Source organism: Ranitomeya imitator, chromosome 2, assembly GCF_032444005.1.
Source record: "Ranitomeya imitator isolate aRanImi1 chromosome 2, aRanImi1.pri, whole genome shotgun sequence".
Lineage (NCBI taxonomy): Eukaryota > Metazoa > Chordata > Amphibia > Anura > Dendrobatidae > Ranitomeya > Ranitomeya imitator.
The window spans coordinates 665,620,301-665,645,310 of record NC_091283.1 but is presented as its reverse complement, the minus strand read 5'-3'; the positions used below and the strand labels follow the sequence as shown (position 1 = coordinate 665,645,310).

Here is a 25,010-nt window from a genome sequence, read left to right as displayed (position 1 = left end):
TTATAGTGCACACCAGTATGCAGTAAGGAGCATGTTTTTCATTTGATATACATACTCTGAGCACCCATTTATTATATTGCATGAGCGCTTTTCTGTGTATGGACAATATTGAATTACATTGTTATATCTCATTTACCCATATTGAGATTCCTGCATCTACACCTATATACTTTTTATAAGAGCATATTTTTGCTACATTATAGAGATACCCTATATTTGATTATTTGGGTGTATCTTTTTAAGTGTTGAGGCATAGTCTCATTATTTTTGCATTTTCTTGATATATTTTTTTCTATTTTTCTTTTTTTGTGTTTCTCTTCATTTTTGGGTTGTTTGGGAGTGTTTGGGTACATTTCTTTATTTCTATCCCTATTTAGGGAATTTGTAGGGTTCCTAGGGTCAGTCGACGCGGAGTGGGGGCGCCTACCGCATCACATTAGGGTGCCTACCCACACTGTCAGGCAGGATTTTTTCCTTTAGGGATATTGTTAGATTTTTCTAGGGTTCCTTATTTAGGGAATTCTAGGGACTTGTGAGGGTCGAGTCGACGCGGAGTAGGGGCGCCTACCGCAGTAAATTAGGGTGCCAACCTCCACTGGCAGGTAGGATTCAGCGTAGTGACTCCCTAGGACCTAACAGGTACATAACTTGTTTAATTTAATTTATTATTGTTACTTGTGTCATGATTAGAGATTTTTTAATTATTGTTAAATAAAAGTTATATTTTAGGGATCCTTGTTGCTTAGGTGTTTTGACTTTTTCTAGGGTTCTGAGCTATTCCTTTTTTGGTTTTGTTCTTTCGTTTGTGATATGATAATAACAACAAATAATATATTATATGTGTAGTTATATATAAAATATGTACACACTTTGGTATGGGCATATATATATTTTTTGCACTGGTCACTTTATATATGTGATATCTTCATGGTATAAACATTATCTCTTTTATATATTCCACACACAATCTCCCTTTCTTATTTTTTAATATACATCTTGATATGGTTAATCTTGTATGTCATCCTTTTTATGCACTTGTCACTTTATATTTATCATTGTACATGCTATGTACTCTTACATGTCTATTTTGTGCTATTTGTATGTTTACTACTTTATATAGTTTTGTTTACTCAAAAGTTTTTCCTTTTTATTATATGTCCCAATTCTCATTCTCAATTTTATCTTTATATTTTGTTTATTATTTCTTTTCTCATACACATAAATTCTCCACTTACACTCATATTGCATATCCACACTTCTTCTTTCCCTTTTTTTCCTTTTATACATTTCATTTTGTTTTCTTTGCAGACACTTTGCACAGCACTGAGTCAGATCAGCGATCTGACAGGCAGTGCATGAGGCTTCTCCGCACCTTCTCTCAGCAGGCACTGAGAAAGCCACCTCCCTACAAAACCCAGAAGGAACCCGCGGCCATCTTGGATCCGGGGGCCTGCAGGGAGGAGACTCTCGGAACAATGCGATCACATTGCATTCTTCTGAGGGTCTCAGGGAAGCACGCAGGGAGCCCCCTCCCTGTGCGATGCTTCTCTATGCCACTGGAACGCTGCAATCTTGTTTGATCGCAGTGTTCCTGGGGTTAAAGTGCTGGGAGCGGTCTGTGACCATTCCTGGCACTTAGTACAGGTGTCAGCTGGTTATCCCCCCGTGAGCGCGTCTGATCGCATGTGACGTACTATTCCGTCCATGGGAATTAGGGCCCAGGTCACATGGACGGAATAGTACATCAGATGGCTGAAAGGTGTTAAAGACCAAAAAGTAAGATTTTCTGAAATCTCAGACTCCCACCTTGGACACCAGACTTTGCTGGTGCTGTGAAAAGCAGATGAAAATTTGGATAAAAAAGGCTGCAAAAACGCGTGTGAACGTAGCCTTGTAGCTCAAATGTGCTGGGTTTATAGTACAAATCCAAAAGAAAATGGTAATGGTCCTTTTGCCAGTTTTAGCTTGTTAACAAGTTTTAGCTTGTTAAACTATCCAAACCATGGAATAGTTTCTGCACAAATAATAAAAGTAGCTGCAAAGCTGAAGAACATGTGCCCAGAAATGCTTAAAATAGACTTTGTGAGATATGGAATGAAACACAGCTCTGCTCTCCTCAATGATCTCACTGCTGAAAGTTATTGTGTCAGGCCTTGTTCACACATTCGTCTTTACAGTTTTGGTCAAAAGTTTATATACCCCGGTAGAATTTTTGCTTTCTTGGCCTTTTTTCAGAGAATATGAATGATAACACCAAAACCTTTTCTCCACTCATGGCTAGTGGTTGGGTAAAGCCATTTAATGACAAACTACTGTGTTTTCTCTTTTTAAATATTCTCTGAAAAAAAGGCCAAGAAAGCAAAAATTCTTACGGGGTATGTAAACTTTTGAGCACAAATGTACATATACATGAAAAAATAGTACTGTGTCATCAGTGTTTGATGCTATGTTTTTTTTTACCATCAGTGTTTTTACCCCTAAGGGTATGTTTCCACGTTTAGGAAACGCTGCGTTTTTGATGCTGCGTTAAGCCGCAGCGTCAAAAACGCAGCGTCCAGATGTTACGGCATAGTGGAGGGGATTTAATGAAATCCCGTCTCCACTATGCATTAAAAGACGTATGCGGCATACCTGCGAAAACGCACATGTGGCGCATCTTTTAAGAACGCAGCATGTCCTTACATTGCAGAAACAACGCAAGGACAGCGCAGGTGACCTGCCAGTGACCTCAGGTGCAGATTTGGTCAGGATTTTACCTGCATAAAATCCTGACCAAATCCTGATGCAATCCTGAACGTGGACACATACCCTAAGGGTAAGTTCACAAAGGACTTTTTTGCTGCGTATTTTTGCTGCGTTTTTTATGCTAATTTTCAGCTGCTTTTTACAGTACCAGCAAAGCCTATGAGATTTCAGAAATCTCATGCACACACATTGGGTTTTTGTTTGATCAGTATTTTCTGCTTTGCTGCGTTTTTTGGACATAGGGCATGTCACTTCTTTCAGTGTTTTTTGCTGCGTTTTTGCAGCGTTTTTTCATCCATTGACTTGAATGGGTGATGGAAAAAACGCTGCAAAAATGCATGTAGCATTATTTGCTGCGTTTTTGGTGCAGAAAATCATGGCCTGCAGGAAGTGATCTCAGAGCCAAGAGCTTAGGGGTGTGGTTAGTGAGGTGTCCATAGTGACAGTGATCTATTGTGAGGGAGTTTCTGGTAGTGAGGTGTGAAGAGCCATTGTGAGCCATTGTGAGGTGTCCTGATTGTGATCTATTGTGAGGGAGTTTCTTCTGGTAGTGAGGTGTGAAGAGCCATTGTGAGCCATTGTGAGGTGTCCTGATTGTGATCTATTGTGAGGGAGTTTCTGGTAGTGAGGTGTTACCCATTTCTTGGTATAGGAGGATGAGCAAGCAGCTGAAAATTAGCATTAAAAAACGCAGCAAAAATACGCAGCAAAAAAGTCCTGTGTGAACTTACCCAAAAAATGCGCCAAATACGCACCAAAAAACGCACCTAAATTAGCATAAAAAACGCAGCAAAAAGGTCCTGTGTGAACTTAACCTAAGGCTACTTTCACACTTCCGTTTTTTTCCTCCGTCGCAATCCGCCGTTATGGGCAAAAACCGGATCCTGCAAATCTGCTTGCAGGATGCGTTTTTTCCTCATAGACTTGTATTAGCGACGGATCGCGACGATGAGCACACGTCGCATCCGTCGTGTGACGGATCCGTCGTGGAAGCGCTAGATGAAGCAGCACCACTAAACATCAATCACAGGCCCTGGCCAACAATTATTTCACTCAGGTACATATAACTGCTTTGAATGATGTTTTTTGAGTGAAATATGGTGTGCAGAGGGGTAATCATTTTAAATCAACCTCTTTGGCTCCACCAAAAGGGTTAGTAAACAAGTGTGGCACCACAAACACTGTCACCCATTTTGCTATAGAAGATTGCTGCTGTCACACCTAGCACCAATCACTACTTAAACTAGAAGAAGAGGGGACTGGAAGAAAAACATTAGACTCGAACAAAGGAGACCCAGGAAAACATACTCAGAAGGGAGGTAAGAACATTTCTAAAACAATCCACAGCGAGGAGATTGGAACAAAACAAAATCCTCTAAACTGCATGCTCGCAAACGCCAGAAGCCTGACAAACAAGATGGAAGAACTAGAAGCAGAAATATCTCTATGTCTCTATGTAAAGTCTTGTCTAAAGTCCACTTTAAGAGAGGATATTAGGGAAGGGAATGAGGATGTAGAGTCTATATGGGTCGAAATTCATGGAGGGAAAAATAGTAACAAAATTCTCATTGGGGTCTGTTACAAACCTCCAAATATATCAGAAATCATGGAAAGTCTACTTCTAAAGCAGATAGATGAAGCTGCAACCCATAATGAGGTCCTGGTTATGGGGGACTTTAACTACCCGGATATTAACTGGGAAACAGAAACCTGTGAAACCCATAAAGGCAACAGGTTACTGCTAATAACCGAGAAAAATTATCTTTCACAATTGGTGCAGAATCCAACCAGAGGAGCAGCACTTTTAGACCTAATACTATCTAATAGACCTGACAGAATAACAAATCTGCAGGTGGTCGGGCATCTAGGAAATAGCGACCACAATATTGTACAGTTTCACCTATCTTGGGGGACTTGTCAGGGAGTCACAAAAACACTGAACTTTAGGAAGGCAAAGTTTGACCAGCTTAGAGATGCCCTTAATCTGGTAGACTGGGACAATATCCTCAGAAATAAGAATACAGATAATAAATGGAAAATGTTTAAGAACATCCTAAATAGGCACTGTAAGCGGTTTATACCTTGTGGGAATAAAAGGATTAGAAATAGGAAAAACCCAATGTGGCTAAACAAAGAAGTAAGACAGGCAATTAACAGGAAAAAGAAAGCATTTAAACTACTAAAACAGGATGGCACCATTGAAGCTCTAAAAAACTATAGGGAGAAAAATACTTTATCTAAAAAACTAATTAAAGCTGCCAAAAAGGAAACAGAGAAGCACATTGCTAAGGAGAGTAAAACTAATCCCAAACTGTTCTTCAACTATATCAATAGTAAAAGAATAAAAACTGAAAATGCAGGCCCCTTAAAAAATAGTGAGGAAAGAATGGTTGTAGATGACAAGGAAAAAGCTAACATATTAAACACGTGCTTCTCCACGGTATTCACGGTGGAAAATGAAATGCTAGGTGAAATCCCAAGAAACAATGAAAACCCTATATTAAGGGTCACCAATCTAACCCAAGAAGAGGTACGAAACCGGCTAAATAAGATTAAAATAGATAAATCTCCGGGTCCGGATGGCATACACCCACGAGTACTAAGAGAACTAAGTAATGTAATAGATAGACCATTATTTCTTATTTTTAGGGACTCTATAGCGACGGGGTCTGTTCCGCAGGACTTGCGCATAGCAAATGTGGTGCCAATATTCAAAAAGGGCTCTAAAAGTGAACCTGGAAATTATAGGCCAGTAAGTCTAACCTCTATTGTTGGTAAAATATTTGAAGGGTTTCTGAGGGATGTTATTCTGGATTATCTCAATGAGAATAACTGTTTAACTCCATATCAGCATGGGTTTATGAGAAATCGCTCCTGTCAAACCAATCTAATCAGTTTTTATGAAGAGGTAAGCTATAGGCTGGACCACGGTGAGTCATTGGACGTGATATATCTCGATTTTTCCAAAGCGTTTGATACCGTGCCGCACAAGAGGTTGGTACACAAAATGAGAATGCTTGGTATGGGGGAAAATGTGTGTAAATGGGTTAGTAACTGGCTTAGTGATAGAAAGCAGAGGGTGGTTATAAATGTTATAGTCTCAAACTGGCTCGCTGTGACCAGTGGGGTACCGCAGGGGTCGGTATTGGGACCTGTTCTCTTCAACATATTCATTAATGATCTGGTAGAAGGTTTACACAGTAAAATATCGATATTTGCAGATGATACAAAACTATGTAAAGCAGTTAATACAAGAGAAGATAGTATTCTGCTACAGATGGATCTGGATAAGTTGGAAACTTGGGCTGAAAGGTGGCAGATGAGGTTTAACAATGATAAATGTACGGTTATACACATGGGAAGAAGGAATCAATATCACCATTACACACTGAACGGGAAACCACTGGGTAAATCTGACAGGGAGAAGGACTTGGGGATCCTAGTTAATTATAAACTTACCTGGAGCAGCCAGTGCCAGGCAGCAGCTGCCAAGGCAAACAGGATCATGGGGTGCATTAAAAGAGGTCTGGATACACATGATGAGCGCATTATACTGCCTCTGTACAAATCCCTAGTTACACCGCACATGGAGTACTGTGTCCAGTTTTGGGCACCGGTGCTCAGGAAGGATATAATGGAACTAGAGAGAGTACAAAGGAGGGCAACAAAATTAATAAAGGGGATGGGAGAACTACAATACCCAGATAGATTAGCGAAATTAGGATTATTTAGTCTAGAAAAAAGACGACTGAGGGACGATCTAATAACCATGTATAAGTATATAAGGGGACAATACAAATATCTCGCTGAGGATCTGTTTATACCAAGGAAGGTGACGGGCACAAGGGGGCATTCTTTGCGTCTGGAGGAGAGAAGGTTTTTCCACCAACATAGAAGAGGATTCTTTACCGTTAGGGCAGTGAGAATCTGGAATTGCTTGCCTGAGGAGGTGGTGATGGCGAACTCAGTCGAGGGGTTCAAGAGAGGCCTGGATGTCTTCCTGGAGCAGAACAATATTGTATCATACAATTATTATGTTCTGTAGAAGGACGTAGATCTGGGGATTTATTATGATGGAATATAGGCTGAACTGGATGGACAAATGTCTTTTTTCGGCCTTACTAACTATGTTACTATGTTACTTTTTTTTATCCTTTTAACTGTAAATAGCTTCAATATGCCAGTCAATCACAAAGATCATCGATGCGAGTGGGCCACAAAAAAACCCAAACTATGAGTAGAGATGTTTCTTTCAGTCACCATGTGTTTAAGGCCCCTTTCACACATCAGCTTTTTGCTATCAGTCGCAATCCATCAAATTTTGAATCAGTCACCGGATCCGTTTTTTTCTCATAGACTTGTATTAGCGACGGATGGCCTCACATTTCATCCGTCGTTCGCACGGCTGGAGACAATGGACAAAGTAACGTTTTTTGTGTACGTCGAAAAATCGGATGTATTTTTTTTCTCATAGAATTGTATTAGCGAAGGATTGAGATGGATGGCCTCACGTTTCATCCGTCGTTCGCCGGATCCGTCAAAAATCCGGCGGCTGGAGACAACAGACAAAGTAACATTTTTTGTATGCATCGAAAAAACGGGACAGCGATGGATCTATCGCTGTCCGTCAACGGATTCCGTTTTTCTAAACGGAGTATGCTCCGATTTTTTTAGGATCCAATTAGCGAGATCCGCTAGTCGGATCCGGCGAAAAAATGGATCCGTCGCATCAGTTTTTCACAATCTGCGACGGATCCATCGATCCTTCGAGCCAACAGATTGTGACTGACGGCAAAAAACTGATGTGTGAAAAGGGCCTAAGCTGACTGATTATTGCAGTGCTGTTCATGTACAATGGTTTGCAGGAATTCAGATGTATGACGGATATCGGGAAATGGTTAAGATCCTTTCACAAAGGTATAGGACCCACTGCAAATTTACAGAATGTTTCCCTCAGTTTCAAAAATATGTTGCAGAAGTGCTGTGGATACATGTGTGCAATGTTACATCTTTGGTGGTGCTGTCCTCCTGTTTTCCTTCTATGGCAGGAGATTATTTCATTATACAACACATTATGATCTCCAAATGACTCCTGAGATGGCCTTGCTGTGTACTCTACCTTACCCCATCAAACGTGGGACAAGGCCGTGAGACACTTTATTCTCCCAATGAGCCCAATTATCCCCAGACTATGGAAATCCTGACCATTTCCTGTGAAACAAGGTTGTGGTACTATCGTTGTGTACCCTGTTTTGCTGTATCTGGGCCAGAACAGCTGCAGTCATTGATGGTGAATTCTGAATTATACCAGCACATTCTAAAGGAAGATGTCATTACATCTGTCCATGAGCTGAATCTCAAGAAAACGTGGTTTATGAAGCAACAACCCAAAGTCATAGTGCTGGTGGTAATCCTATGGAAATCTTGTGTAGGGACCTAAATCCCACCAGCATAAATCCCACCAGCATAACCTTGTGTAGGGAGAAATCCCACCAGCATAACAGAGTTTAAGTGGATTTACAAGGAGAAATTAGGTGAAATCCCTCCAAGCTGATGAGGAGCACTAATGAACAATTGCCAGGAATGTGTTGATATAGTCCTTACTGTACAAGGTCACACCAGATCCTGGACACCAAGGGTCACATACTTTGCCACTCAAGAGACATGTGATACAGGATAATTTTCCTCATTTAAAAATGGCAAAGTCTAATATTTTTATCTAATTTATTTGATTCTTAGGACTTGTGAGAAAATCAGAGAGGCAGTATCAGATCAAATTTGTGCAGTACTTGGCAGTATACGGTAAAAATCATGGTCACATATGACACCCATAAGAGTATAAAGACGCCGCCGATGGAGGACTTAAGCAGGCACCTGGCTGCCATGTCAATCCATCGCCAATCCATGATCTTGGGAAGGGGGACAAAAGGCACCTATGAGGATGCTCCATTTGGATCAGCCACATAAATGCCACTATCAAAGACTGACAGTGGACATTTACGTGGTTAAACAGCTGGAAAAGAAGCTAGCCACTCCATATATTTTGACCCACAGATATACAGCTGATTTTGTAAGTTTGTCCACTGACAAAGACATGAATAGTCTATAATTTTAAAGGGACACTGTCACCTGAATTTGGAGGGAACAATCTTCAGCCATGGAGGCGGGGTTTTGGGGTTTTTGATTCACCCTTTCCTTACCCGCTGGCTGCATGCTGGCTGCAATATTGGATTGAAGTTCATTCTCTGTCCTCCATAGTACACACCTGCGCAAGGCAAGATTGCCTTGGCAAGAGTCCAAGAAGAGGTTTCACATGTACCCATTCAGATGGAGACGTTTATTCTCAGCGAGGTAGGTCAAGCGTAGGACCTCGTATAAGAGAGATGCCGTAAAGTGGCTACGAGGTACACATAAATATGGCCATTTTTATGCGCTAAAAGCTCTCATTTTTCATATTTCTAGTGCAGTAATGCAGTTCAAATTTCGTGTTTTCAAGTTTGCATGTTTTGGCGCTGCAGTGTGCTGCCCTTTTTACTTAACTATATACGAGTTGGCGACTCTGGGTTCAGCACCTGTTCACACAGTCTATGTTTGGATGTGCAGGTCAGGTTTTTGAAATGTATTCTTTAGCCTTCTGATCGTGCACTCCCCGCCTCCTAGCCACAGGTGTTTTAATTATAGTAGGTCCAATACCCCTCCACAGTAAGAGAGAATTTGAGTCCAAGAAGAGGTTTCACATGTACCCATTCAGATGGAGACGTTTATTCTTAGCGAGGTAGGTCAGGCGTAGGACCTCGTATAAGAGAGATGCCGTAAAGTGGCTACGAGGTACACATAAATATGGCCATTTTTATGCGCTAAAAGCTCTCATTTTTCATATTTCTAGTGCAGTAATGCAGTTCAAATTTCGTGTTTTCAAGTTTGCATGTTTTGGCGCTGCAGTGTGCTGCCCTTTTTACTTAACTATATACGAGTTGGCGACTCTGGGTTCAGCACCTGTTCACACTCAGTCTATGTTTGGATGTGCAGGTCAGGTTTTTGAAATGTATTCTTTAGCCTTCTGATCGTGCACTCCCCGCCTCCTAGCCACAGGTGTTTTAATTATAGTAGGTCCAATACCCCTCCACAGTAAGAGAGAATTTGAGTCCAAGAAGAGGTTTCACATGTACCCATTCAGATGGAGACGTTTATTCTCAGCGAGGTAGGTCAAGCGTAGGCCCTCGTATAAGAGAGATGCCGTAAAGTGGCTACGAGGTACACATAAATATGGCCATTTTTATGCGCTAAAAGCTCTCATTTTTCATATTTCTAGTGCAGTAATGCAGTTCAAATTTCGTGTTTTCAAGTTTGCATGTTTTGGCGCTGCAGTGTGCTGCCCTTTTTACTTAACTATATACGAGTTGGCGACTCTGGGTTCAGCACCTGTTCACACTCAGTCTATGTTTGGATGTGCAGGTCAGGTTTTTGAAATGTATTCTTTAGCCTTCTGATCGTGCACTCCCCGCCTCCTAGCCACAGGTGTTTTAATTATAGTAGGTCCAATACCCCTCCACAGTAAGAGAGAATTTGAGTCCAAGAAGAGGTTTCACATGTACCCATTCAGATGGAGACGTTTATTCTCAGCGAGGTAGGTCAAGCGTAGGACCTCGTATAAGAGAGATGCCGTAAAGTGGCTACGAGGTACACATAAATATGGCCATTTTTATGTGCTAAAAGCTCTCATTTTTCATATTTCTAGTGCAGTAATGCAGTTCAAATTTCGTGTTTTCAAGTTTGCATGTTTTGGCGCTGCAGTGTGCTGCCCTTTTTACTTAACTATATACGAGTTGGCGACTCTGGGTTCAGCACCTGTTCACACTCAGTCTATGTTTGGATGTGCAGGTCAGGTTTTTGAAATGTATTCTTTAGCCTTCTGATCGTGCACTCCCCGCCTCCTAGCCACAGGTGTTTTAATTATAGTAGGTCCAATACCCCTCCACAGTAAGAGAGAATTTGAGTCCAAGAAGAGGTTTCACATGTACCCATTCAGATGGAGACGTTTATTCTCAGCGAGGTAGGTCAAGCGTAGGACCTCGTATAAGAGAGATGCCGTAAAGTGGCTACGAGGTACACATAAATATGGCCATTTTTATGCGCTAAAAGCTCTCATTTTTCATATTTCTAGTGCAGTAATGCAGTTCAAATTTCGTGTTTTCAAGTTTGCATGTTTTGGCGCTGCAGTGTGCTGCCCTTTTTACTTAACTATATACGAGTTGGCGACTCTGGGTTCAGCACCTGTTCACACTCAGTCTATGTTTGGATGTGCAGGTCAGGTTTTTGAAATTTTAACATTGAGAGATAGAATATAAAAAATAAAATCCAGAAAATCACATTGTATAAATGATATAAATTTTTTTGCATTTTGCAGTGAGAAATAAGTATTTGATCCCTCTGGCAAACAAGACTTAATACTTGGCGGCAAAACCCATGTGGGCAAGCACAGCCGTCAGATGTTTTTTGTAGTTGATGATGAGGTTTGCGCACATGTCAAGAGTAGTGATGAGCGAGTGTACTCGTCACTCGAGTTTTCCAAGCATGCTCGGGTGTTCTCCGAGTATCTTGGGCGTGCTCGTAGATTATGTTTGAGTCCCCGCAGCTGCACACATGCAGTTTGTTAGGGAATCCCCACATTTATTCAGGCTGTCTGACAGCCGGAAATCATGCAGCTACGGGGACTCAAATATAAGGTACGAGCACGCCCAAAATACTCAGAGAACACCCAAGCATGCTTGGAAAACTCGAGTAACGAGTACACTCGCTCATTACTAGTCAAGAGGAATTTTGGTCCACTCCTTTTGCAGATCATCTCTAAATCACCTTGCGGTCACTGAGGGATTTTAAACCTTTAAGGCGTAATGGTTTTCTTGGTGACTGTGGTCCCAGCTGCCTTGAGATCATTAACAAGTTCCCCCTGTAAGAATACCCCACGAGGTGAGATTTTGCATAGTGCCCCAGATCAATGTCGATTGGCAGTCATTTTGTATTTCTTCCATTTTCTTACTATTGCACAAATAGTTGTCTCTTTCTCACCCAGCGTCTTACTTATGGTTTTGTAGCCCATTCCAGCTTTGTGCAGGTCTATGATCTTCTCCCTGACATCCTAAGTAAGCTCTTTGGTCTTGCCCATGTTATAGATGTTAGAGTCAGACTGATTAATTGAGTCCGTGGACAGGAGTCTTTTACAAAGGTGACTATGTAGGACAGCTGTCTTTAATGCAGGTAACGAGTTGATTAGGAGCATCTAACTTGTCTGTAGGAGCCAGAACTCTTAATGGTTGGTAGGGGATCAAATACTTATTTCTCACTGAAAAATGCAAATAAATTTATATTATTTATACAATGTGATTTTCCGGATTTTATTTTTGATATTCTATCACTCAATGTTAAAATTAACCTACCCTTAAACCCTTTGTGATGGAGCCAATTTGCAGCTTAATGACCAATTTTTACAATTCTGACCACTGTCACTTTATGAGGTTATAACTCTGGAACGCTTTAACGGATCCCACTGATTATGAGAATGTTTTTTCGTGACATATTGTACTTCATGTTAGTGGTAAAATTTCTTTGATATTACATGTGTTTATTTATGAAAAAAATGGAAATATGGTGAAAATTTTTAAAATTTCACAATTTTCAAACTTTGAATTTTTATGCCCTTAAATCAGAGAGATATGTCACACAAAATAGTTAATAAATAACATTTCCCACATATCTACTTAACATCAGCACAATTTTGGAAACAATTTTTTTTCTTAGGAAGTTATAAGGATTAAAAGTTGACCAGCGATTTCTCATTTTTACAACAAAATTTACAAAACCATTTTTTTAGGGACCATCTCACATTTGAAGTCAGTTTGAATCATTTTTTTCCACAAAAATGATATTTTAGCCAGCATTTTTTTTATCTTCCCAAGGGTAACAGGAGAAATTGGACCCCAAAGGTTGTTGTCTAATTTGTCCTGAGTACGCTGATACTCCATATATAGGGAAGGGGGTGACCACTGTTTGGGCACACGTCGGGGTTCGGGAGGGAAGTAGTGATGTTTTGGAATGCAGACTTCTATGGAATGGTCTGCGGGCGTCATGTTGCGTTTGAAGAGCCCTTGATGTGCCTAAATAGTGGAAACCCCCCCCAAGTGACACAATTTTGGAAACTAGACCCCCAAAGGAACTTATCTAGATGTGTGGTGAGCACTTTGAACGCCCAAGTGTTTCACAGAAGTTTATAACGCAGAGCCGTGAAAATAAAAAATTATTTTTTTTCCACAAAAATTATTTTTAGCCCTCAAGATTTTATTTTACCAAGGGTAACAGGAGAAATTGGACCCCAAAAGTTGTCCAATTTGTCCACAGTACGATGATGCCCCAAATGTGGGGGTAAACCACTCATTGGGCGCACAGCAGAGCTCAGAAGGGGAGGGGAGCACCATTTGACTTTTTGAACGTAAAAATTGGCTGGAATCAATGGTGGCGCCATGTCGTGTTTGGAGACCCCTGATGTACCTAAACAGTGGAAACTCCCCAATTATAACTCCAACCCTAACCCCAACACACCCCTAGCCCTAATCTGATCCCTAACAATAACCCTAATCACAACCCTAACCCCAACACACTCAGAACCATAAACCTAACCCCAACAGACCCCTAACCCTAATCCCAACCATAACCCTAAGCACAACCCTAACCCCAACACACCTCTAACCCTAATCTCAACCATAACCCCAACACACCCCTAACCCTAATCTCAACCCTAATCCCAACACACCCCTAATCCCAACCCTAACCACAAACCTAACTCTAATCCCAACTCTAACCCTAATCCATACCCTAATCCCAACCCTAACCCTAATCCCAACCCTAACCCTATTCCCAACTCTAACCTTAACTTTAGCCCCAACCCTAAGGGTATGTTTCCATGGGGCATAATCTCTGCGTTTTGGACGCAGCAGATATCTCGCTCCGCCCAAAGCACCGCCCCGTTGTATGCGCGGTGATTCCAGATGTGTTCATTGAACACATGCAGAATCACCGCCTCATATTCATAGACTGGACTATTTATCTTGCGGAGACGGAGCGTCTCCACAAGATAAATAGATATGTTGCAGTCTGGAAAGATGCGCCGCATGCCCGGTTACGCAGGGCCGCCAGATGTGGCCCTGCACGTATAGTGGAGACGGGATTTCCTAAAATCCCATCCAGTATGCTGTAACATCTGGACGCTCCGGATTGGACGTTGCGGCTGTACGCAGCATCCAAGTCCGCAGCAAATCCTGAACGAATCCTTAAAGTGGAAACATACCCTAACCCTAATTTTAGTCCCAACCCTAACCCTAACCCCAGCTTTAGCCGAACTCTCTTTAGCCCAACTGTAACCCTAATGGGAGAATGGAAATAAATACATTTTCTTTATTTTATTATTGTTCCCTAACTAAGGGGGTGATAAAAAAAAAAAAAATAACCCCCCTCTTTATCACTGTGATAGGGTCTATCACAGTGACCAAAATGAACCAATAGGAAAAAATCTTCCCATTGTTGCTGGGTGCCGGCCGGCAGATCTCGGCGGGCACACTGCACCTGCCATTTTCTTACCGGAAAGAGATGCAAGCAACCGTTGGGAGAAGCAGGAGGATCCAGGGACACTGGGAGAAACAGGTAAGTATCGGGGGGCGATCGGAGACCCTATTTCTCTGTCCTCTGATGTGCAATCACATCAGAGGACCGAGAAATAAAACGGCAATTCGCGCTTTTTTCTCTTTGCGGTTGCCGGTATACGGTTTATATCCCGGGGGTTGGTAAAAACTGACCCGAATCATGTTTTCTGGGGTCTCGGCTATCCTCGGCAGCTGAGACCCCGGAGAAAATCCGACTCTAGGGTGTGCTATACACTTTTTCCACAACGCCGTTAATTAACAGCACTGTGGTTTAAGTACCCTTAACTTTTGCCGTTTAATGGCGTATCCGGCGGTCGTTAAGGGGTTAAAATGATAGACTGTTCATGTCTTTGTCAGTGGGCAAACTTACAAAATCAGCAAGGGATCAAATACCTATTTCCCTCACTGTATAAGTTATGGGTTAATTAACTTCTTTGAAAGTATTAAAAGGTTATTCCTGTCTGCTTTTATTGTGTACATTTAAGTAGATAAGGTATAAATAAGCTGTGTTGTAATTTATTTCATGTTTACATCCTTACCATCAATGCATTCAACTCCTGATGAAGTTTATTATAAAGTTTTACAAAATTTCTGTGGTTTGTAATAAACCAATGAAATACGAAAACTTTAAATAGCTCAATAAAACTAATATAGCAAGTGGTTTATCCAAGCTCAACACAAAATGCCACTTTCAATGACTTCTAGTCTCAGAATTATTCATCCCCTTCATGACAAGCATCACTCTTTAATACTTCGTAAAGCCCAACTTTCTGCTGTGACCTGCTGCAAACCTCATACATCAGATATTCACACAAATATGTACTGTAAATCACTTTGCAGATCTGCAGCATTTCTGTATGGAAAAAAACGCTGTGGATCGGCAGCAAATCCGCATTGTGTGCACATAGCCTTAAGGAACACTGATTTCTGTTCATGCCAGAAAAAAGTTATCAATGGCTGCCACAAGTGGTTAAAACACGTAAAGTGCAAAATACCTGCAGCAAGATTTTATGGCAGCAGGTACTGAGGTTTCAGTTTGCACGGGAATCTGCATTACTAAATACCAAAGGTCATCCAGCCCAAACTCTATGTTGTACTGTCCCAAAAGCATGAGAAAAGTCTAATATGCTCAAAAACATACAAATAACATCAGAAAGTGTGGAATTCTGTTCTGTGGTACGATGAGACAGATCTGAAAATTTTGGGGCCTGTGGATCACCAATATGTCTGGAGGAGGACTGAAACATACAGTACAGCCAAAAGTTTGGACACACCTTCTCATTTAAAGATTTTTCTGTATTTTCATGACTATGAAAATTGTACATTAACACTGAAGGCATCAAAACTATGAATTAACACATGTGGAATTATATACTTAACAAAAAACTGTGAAACAACTGAAATTGTCTTATATTCTAGGTTCTTCAAAGTAGAACCTAAATGACCCGCCATCATTTGGGGCTCATTACCATCTGAGTAATGTTGTGCACTGGACCTGGTAAGTTTTGCCCTTAATTTATGATACAGTCCCTTTACTCTGCGGATCTCCAGCTGGGCTTGATCTATGTTGATTTACCCTGACTTTTTTTTTTTTGCCTTACTTTTGGCTCTAAACCTTGCTATAGAGCTCCCGCTGCTTCTGTGGATCCCCGCATTGTTATACAATACTTGGGCTTTATTTATTGTGCCTTATTTTTGGCTCTACTTACCTGCACCTCACTACTGTATGTACTTCCGTGTCCTTGTCCTGATTGACAATTTTATTTTATGTGTTTTTCTTTGATTTTTTGAAACAAATTTTGTACTTTCTTACTTATTTATTGGTTACTCCAGTTTTTCTCCTATTTATATAGTTACATTACGGAGTCAATAAAATATTGTGAATGTGGGTTGATACTACTTAGTAGCCTCACTTTTGGCATATTAAATATGCAATGGTTTTTTTTTCTTCTGTGCCTGGTTCCCAACGTGAAGCATGGAGGAGGAGGTGTGATGGTGTGGGGGTGCTTTGCTGGTGACACCGTTTGGGATTTATTCAAAATTGAAGGCATACTGAACCAGCATGGCTACCACAGCATCTTGCAGCGGCATGCTATTCGATCCGGTTTGAGTTTAGTTGGACCATCATTTATTTTTCAACAGGACAATGACCCCAAACACACCTCGAGGCTGTGTAAGGGCTATTTGACCAAGAAGGAGAGTGATGGGGTGCTACGCCAGATGACCTGGCCTCCACAGTCACCAGACCTGAACCCAATCGAGATGGTTTGGGGTGAACTGGACCGCAGAGTAAAGGCAAAAGGGCCAACAAGTGCTAAGCATCTCTGGGAACTCCTTTAAGATTGTTGGAAGACCATTCCCGGTGACTACCTCTTGAAGCTCATCAAGAGAATGCCAAGAGTGTGCAAAGCAGTCATTAAAGCAAAAGGTGGCTACTTTGAAGAACCTAGAATATAAGACAGTTGTTTCACACTTTTTTGTTAAGTATATAATTCCACATGTGTTAATTCATAGTTTTGATGCCTTCAGTGCGAATGTACAATTTTCATAGTCATGAAAATACAGAAAAATCTTTAAATGAGAAGGTGTGTCCAAACTTTTAGTCTGTACTGTAACTCTACAGTGAAGCATGCTGACAGCTCAGTGATTCTCCAGGGTTAGAATACGGTACTTCCATCTGCACTGGAAACCTTCACTGTATGGAGGGCAAGATGGATTTAGTCAAGTATCAGGACATTTTTGCAGCAAATGTCATGTCTTCTGTAGAAAGCTTAAGACTGAGCGTCATTGGATTTTCCAATCCCAGAATGATACCAAGAATATCTCAAGTCCTGGAAGACAATAGAGTGCGCAGCGGGTGGAGATTCCTCATGAACGCTGCCAGAAGCAGGTTTCTGGCTACAAATTAGATTTGTCGCAGGTTATAACAGCCAGAAGGTGCTCTATTAATTAGTAAAGATGCCTCTCATGAAGAGGTTGAATAATTCTGAGAACACAGTAGTCCATAAAAGTGACATTTTGACAAAACGTTTGTAAATTATGATAATAAACCTAATTTGGTGGTTGAATAATTTTGATTGCAATTGTACATGCCTCCATTCTCCTGATATTTGGGCTTTCCCCTTTCATTTTTATTTGTCATTGTCAAGGTGACCGGCTGCCTCTGCAGTCTAAGAGTTGTTACCGAGCATATGCGGTGCTTAGAAGCTATTTTCTACAAAGCTTGTAATCACTGCACTGAGTCTGGCCAGGATCGTTGGAGCAGGGGATTAGCAGCCTCACAATGATTCTGGCCTACAATGTCAGTCAACTGGGAGTGTCCACCTTTCACCAGAAATCAGGAAGTCAGGAGACTGGGGAGATGCGACAAACCTTTTAAAGTCAAATTAGACCCACGGCTAATTCTAGAATAACAGATAATAGTGTAATTAGCTATTAAAAACAGAGGTGTATGATCATGAATGGTAAATATTGTTATTTACCAGTGAATCTTCTGAAATAATCAGTCATTGAAGAGAGAACTTCTTCATCCGTCAGTGTTTCCATAAATTCAGACTCCTCTCCAGCAATAAAGCCACAGAGCACATGTCCCATACTGCAAAAGCAAAGCATCAGACTATTACAGATTCTCCCCATATTCTCCACTCAAAAACATTCTTGTAAAACTGTCTGCAAAGAACATTTTAGTGGATTGTTCCTATTATGCATTTTAGGTGCCTGATGAGAAGTATTAATCATCTACGGCTTTTCCAGCAGATCAAGCAGTGAGTCCAATCATGTATAGGAATGAGTAGTAGTCTAAAGAACAGCCATCTGTAATGTGACCTTCTCAGGTGTCAAATGACTTATGGTTTTCTAAAATGTCAACATTTTTCTCACTTACTGTTTTGGGGGTTCCAGGACCACAAATATAGAAAGCTTTTTCATCCAATTCTGCCTCAGGTCTTTCTTTGCTTCAGTAAGAGGGGAATCACCCTCCCACACCGGCTGGATTAATGTAGTGTTTGGATCCCAAAATGGTTTCTCATACTCCAACAAAATTTTATTATTGGTTCCAAATCCCAAATTCTTAATAGCCTGCAATTTTCCAGGTGGTAGAATGGGGCTGAAGAAATCCATAGCTCGTTTCTTCAGAACTCCTGAAAACAAATGATACCATCTAAAAGTCCTACATATGTTATTAGCAACCACCATTCATTGCGTTATGTTTCTCAATAAAACAAATGTCCAATAAAATACTATAAAACTACATTTGCACAATCAGAGATAACGAATGATTAGATGCCAGTTGCCACAGCGGGAACAGGTGTCTGGACCCCATTTCAAAATAGTAAAACGCTAGCATACAAAAGATCTACGTGTGGAAACACCTCTCATATGTGACGTGCTCGGGAGTGTGCAGAACACACACTGCGTGACGACTGTGCTACTGGCAGGAGAAAACAGGGCCAAAACTAGGCACGATGTGTGTACCTGGCCAGGAACTTTTTTTCTATTCCTTTGAGGAACCTGTGAATACCACAGGTTGTTATGATTGATAGATCATGGATTTATATGGTCCAGTCGTCTTATCAATCAATTTATTACTCACCCCCCTTTACATAGAAAATTTACTTTACATAAAAAAATTACTTTATATGTAACTTCAGAACTGCGAATTAGAGTATGTTCACACGTAATGTTTTTGATGCATTTTTTCTGCATAACAATTGCAGAAAATGATTGGAAAATTGCAGCAAAAACGTAATGTAATTTTTATGAGATATTCATGCTTTTTTTTGCTGACATTGATCATAATGGAGCAAAAACTGCTGCAAAATGCTGTAAGAATTGAAATGCTCTGTTTAAAAAAATGAAGAAAAAAAACACACCATGTGAATTAGATTTTTATGAATCTCAATCATTTGGGAGTTACTTTAAAATGTTTTACATTTTCTGTCCCAAAGACGAACAGGAAAAAAAATGAATCCAAGCGTTGCGTGTGAACAAGCCCCTTAAAAGGATTTTCCCGCAAAAAAAAAAAAGGTTATTTTAATCAACAGATCTTGGAATAATTAATTCCACAATTGGATGTGTGAAGAAAATGTTCCTGTGCTGAGATAACCTTATAAATGTGCCCTCTATGGCACTCTATCAGACCCCTTTCAAATTAATAATGGCACCCGTCGAGCATTCTGAAATGTTCTAGATAAGCCCCTGATGTATCCTGAAAGATGAGAAAAAGAGGTTATATTATACTCACCTGGGCGGGCGGTTCGATCCTATGGGCATCGCGGTCCGGGGCCTCCCATCTTTTTACGATGACGCCCTCTTCTTGTCTTCACGCCGCAGCTCCGGCGCAGGCGTACTTTGTCTGTCCTGTTGAGGGCAGAGCAAAGTACTGCAGTGCGCAAGTGCCGGGAAAGATCAGAGAGGCCCTCAACAGGGCAGACAAAGTACGCCTGTGCCTGAGCCGCAGCGTGACTACAAGAAGAGGACGTCATCGTAAGAAGATGGGAGGCCCCGGACTGGACCTCGACGCCCATCGACCGGACCGCAGCGGGACTGCCCCTGGGTGAGTGTAATATAACCTCTTTTTCTCATCTTTCAGGATACATCGGGGGCTTATCTACAGTATTACAGAATGCTGTAGATAAGCCCCTGATGCCGGTGGGCTTAGCTCACCTTCGATTTTGGGGTGACAGGTTCCTTTTAAAATAAGCATGGATAAATCTGAGAGCTTAACCCCTTTACCCCCAAGGGTGGTTTGCACGTTAATGACCAGTCCAATTTTTACAATTCTGACCACTGTCCATTTATGAGGTTATAACTCTGGAACGCTTCAACGGATCCTGATGATTCTGACAATGTTCTCTCATGACATATTGTACTTCATGATAGTGGTAAAATTTATTTGATATTTGTGAAAAAAACGGAAATTTGGAAAAAATGTTTACAATTTCGCAGTTTTCCAACTTTGAATTTTTATGCCCTTAAGGTCTCATTCACACATCAGTATGTGGTCAGTATTTTGCATCAGTGTTTGTGTGCCAAAGCCAGGAGTGGAACGTACAGAGGAAAACTCCAATTGAAAGATTGACACCTGTTCTGTGTTTTGAAGACACTCCTGGTTTTGGCATACAAATACTGATGAAATACTGATGGAGAAATACTGACGTGTGAATGAGGCCTAAACCACAGAGATATATCATACAAAATACTTAATAAGTAACATTTCCCACATGTCTACTTTACATCAGCACAATTTTGGAACCAAATTATTTTTTGTTAGGGATTTATAAGGGTTAAAAGTTGACCAGCAATTTCTCATTTTTACAACACCATTCTTTTTTTAGGGACCAAATGACATTTGAAGTCACTTTGAGGGGTCTATATGATAGAAAATAGCCAAGTGTGACACCATTCTGAAAACTGCACCGCACCCCTCAAGGTGCTCAAAACCACATTCAAGAACTTTATTAGGCCGGCTTCACACTTGCGAGCTTTACGGACGTAAGAGCGCAGAAACTACGTCCGTAAAACTCGCAAAAAATACGGCACAATTATTCTCTTTGCCCCTGCTCCTATCTGCCGTATTAAACTGATCAGTATTATACGGCTTTCTACGGCCGTAGAAAATCGCAGCATGCTGCGTTTGTCACCGTATTGCGCAAATAAAACGCCAATGAAAGTCTATGGAAGCCCCAAAAATACGGATTACACACGGACCAGCAGTGTGACTTGCGAGGAATACGCAGCGGTGTTAGAGAGAAAAGCCGCCAATTCAGTGCGGTGTACAGTAAAATCACACTGACAGCTTACAGTAGAATAGGTAGAATAAATATGTACACATAGAATAGGTATATATATATATATATGTAAGTGAGACACATATATGTATATATATTCTTACTTCATACAGCCGCGATATAGCAAAAAGCCGGCAATTCAATTACCGGCTTTTTCTTTCTCCTTCCTAAAACCCGACATGATTTGAGACATGGTTTACATACAGTAAACCATGTCTTCTCTCCATTTTTTTTGCAGATTCCACACTACTAATGTCAGTAGTGTGTATCTGCAAAATTTGGCCGTTCTAGCTCTTAAAATAAAGGGTTAAATGGCGGAAAAAATTGGCGTGGGCTCCCGCGCAATTTTCTCCGCCAGAGTAGTAAAGCCAGTGACTGAGGGCAGATATTAATAGCCTGGAGAGGGTCCACGGTTATTGGCCCCCCCCTGGCTACAAATATCTGCCCCCAGCCACCCCAGAAAAGGCACATCTGGAAGATGCGCCTATTCTGGCACTTGGCCACTCTCTTCCCATTCCCGTGTAGCGGTGGGATATGGGGTAATGAAGGGTTAATGCCACCTTGCTATTGTAAGGTGACATTAAGCCTAATTAATAATGGAGAGGCGTCAATTATGACACCTATCCATTATTAATCCAATTGTAGTAAAGGGTTAAATAAAACACAAACACATTATTTAAAATTATTTTAATGAAATAAAAACAATGGTTGTTGGAGTATTTTATTCTACGCCCAATCCAGTCACTGAAGACCCTCGTTCTGTGAAAGAAAAAACATAATAAACCAACAATATACTTACCCTCCGCAGATCTGTAACGTCCAACGATGTAAATCCTTCTGAAGGGGTTAAAACATTTTGCAGCAAGGAGCTTTGCTAATGCAATGCTACTCCTCGCTGCAAAACCCCGGGGAATGAGTCTAAATATAGATCAATGAGCTATATTTAGCTTCATTTGCGGTGAGGCGCCCTCTGCTGGCTGTTCATAGATCGTGGGAACTTTCCTAGAAAGCCTGGGAGCTTTCTAGGTAAGTTCCCACGATCTATGAACAGCCAGCAGAGGGCGCCTCACCGCAAATTAAGCTAAATATAGCTCATTGATCTATATTTAGACTCATTCCCCGGGGTTTTGCAGCGAGGAGTAGCATTGCATTAGCAAAGCTCCTTGCTGCAAAATGTTTTAACCCCTTCAGAAGGATTTACATCGTTGGACGTTACAGATCTGCGGAGGGTAAGTATATTGTTGGTTTATTATGTTTGCTAATGTTTGCTAATGCAATGCTACTCCTCGCTGCAAAACCCCGGGGAATGAGTCTAAATATAGATCAATGAGCTATATTTAGCTTCATTTGCGGTGAGGCGCCCTCTGCTGGCTGTTCATAGATCGTGGGAACTTTCCTAGAAAGGCTGGGAGCTTTCTAGGTAAGTTCCCACGATCTATGAACAGCCAGCAGAGGGCGCCTCACCGCAAATGAAGCTAAATATAGCTCATTGATCTATATTTAGACTCATTCCCCGGGGTTTTGCAGCGAGGAGTAGCATTGCATTAGCAAAGCTCCTTGCTGCAAAATGTTTTAAGCCCTTCAGAAGGATTTACATCGTTGGACGTTACAGATCTGCGGAGGGTAAGTATATTGTTGGTTTATTATGTTTTTTCTTTCACAGAACGAGGGTCTTCAGTGACTGGATTGGGCGTAGAATAAAATACTCCAACAACCATTGTTTTTATTTCATTAAAATAATTTTAAATAATGTGTTTGTGTTTTATTTAACCCTTTACTACAATTGGATTAATAATGGATAGGTGTCATAATTGACGCCTCTCCATTATTAATTAGGCTTAATGTCACCTTACAATAGCAAGGTGGCATTAACCCTTCATTACCCCATATCCCACCGCTACACGGGAATGGGAAGAGAGTGGCCAAGTACCAGAGTAGGCTCATCTTCAAGATGTGCCTTTTCTGGGGTGGCTGGGGGCAGATATTTGTAGCCAGGGGGGGGGCAATAACCGTGGACCCTCTCCAGGCTATTAATATCTGCCCTCAGTCACTGGCTTTACTACTCTGGCGGAGAAAATTGCGCGGGAGCCCACGCCAATTTTTTCCGCCATTTAACCCTTTATTTTAAGAGCTAGAACGGCCAAATTTTGCAGATACACTCTACTGACATTAGTAGTGTGAAATCTGCAAAAAAAATGGAGAGAAGACATGGTTTACTGTATGTAAACCATGTCTCAAATCATGTCGGGTTTTAGGAAGGAGAAAGAAAAAGCCGGTAATTGAATTACCGGCTTTCAAGCTGTATAGCGCTGGAAAAAATATTAATATATATATACATATATGTGTCTAATGACATTATATATATATATATATATATATATATATATATATATATATATTTATTTTTTTTTTTCTTTTTGGGACACATGGATCATTTCTATAGCGGTATGTTGGTTTTGCAAGCCTGTGAGAAAACCACGCAGTACGGATGCCATACGGATTACATACGGAGGATGCCATGCGCAAAAAACGCTGACACACCCTGCCTACAGAGGAGCTACGGACCACTATTTTCGGGACATTTCAGCGTATTACGGCCGTAATATACGGACCGTATTTTCATACGCTGATTGTGAAGCCGGCCTTAACCCTTCAGGTGTTTCACAGGAATTTTTGGAATGTTTAACAAAAAATGAACATTTAACTTTTCTTCACAAAAAATTTACTTCAGCTCCAATTTGTTTTATTTTACCAGGGGTAACAGGAGAAATTGGACCCGAAAAGTTGTTGTGCAATTTGTCCTGAGTACGCTGATACCCCATATGTGGGGGTAAACCACTGTTTGGGCGCATGGCAGAGCTCGGAAGGGAATGAGCACCATTTGACTTCAATGCAAAATTGGCTGGAATTGAGATCGGATGCCATGTCGCGTTTGGAGAGCCCCTGATGTGCCAAAACAGTGGAACCCCACCATTCTTACTGAAACCCTAACCCAAAAACACCCCTAACCCTAATCCCAACCCTAACTATAAACCCTAACCACACCCCTAACCCGAACACGCCCCTAACCCTAATCCCAACCATATCCCTAACCCCAACACACCCCTAACCCTAATCCCAACCCTAACCACACCCCTAACTCCAACATACCCCTAGCCCTAATCCCAACTATAACCCTAACCACACCAGTAACCCTGACACACCCCTAACCCTAATCCCAACCGTAAATGTAATCCAAACCCTATCCCTAACTTTAGCCCCATCCCTAACTTTAGACCCAACCCTATCCCTAACTTTAGCCCCATCCCTAACTTTAGACCCAACCCTAACCCTAACTTTAGCCCCAACCCTAACCCTAATGGGAAAATGGAAATAAATACATTTAATTTTTATTATTTTTCCCTGACTAAGGGGGTGATGAGGGGGGGTTTGATTTACCATTATAGCGGGTTTTTTAGCGAATTTTTATGATTGGCAGCTGTCAAACACTAAAAGACGCTTTTTATTGCAAAAAATTGTTTTGCGTCTCCACATTTTGAGAGCTATAATTTTTCCATATTTTGGTCCACAGAGTCATGTGAGGTCTTGTTTTTTGCGGGACGAGTTGACGTCTTTATTGCTACCATTTACAGGCACGTGACATTTTTTGGTCGCTTTTTATTCCGATTTTTGTGAGGCAGAATGACCAAAAACCAGCAATTCATGAATTTCTTTAGGGGAGGGACGTTTATGCCATACCATGTTTGGTAAAATTGATAAAGCAGTTTTATTTTTCGGGTCAGTA

The 25,010-nt window shown here is 41.1% G+C and overlaps 1 protein-coding gene across 1 annotated transcript in view; it reads right to left on the bottom strand.

The window, feature by feature from the left end:
* Positions 1-25,010, bottom strand: part of PAOX (polyamine oxidase) — a 70,867-nt gene that overhangs the window by 17,950 nt on the left and 27,907 nt on the right. Inside the window, exons 4-5 of the mRNA XM_069752994.1 lie at positions 18,322-18,577; positions 17,921-18,033 (exon numbers count right to left, since the gene is read on the bottom strand). Coding sequence (XP_069609095.1) covers positions 17,921-18,033; positions 18,322-18,577 — 369 coding nt within the window. The remainder of the gene's footprint in view (positions 1-17,920; positions 18,034-18,321; positions 18,578-25,010) is intronic.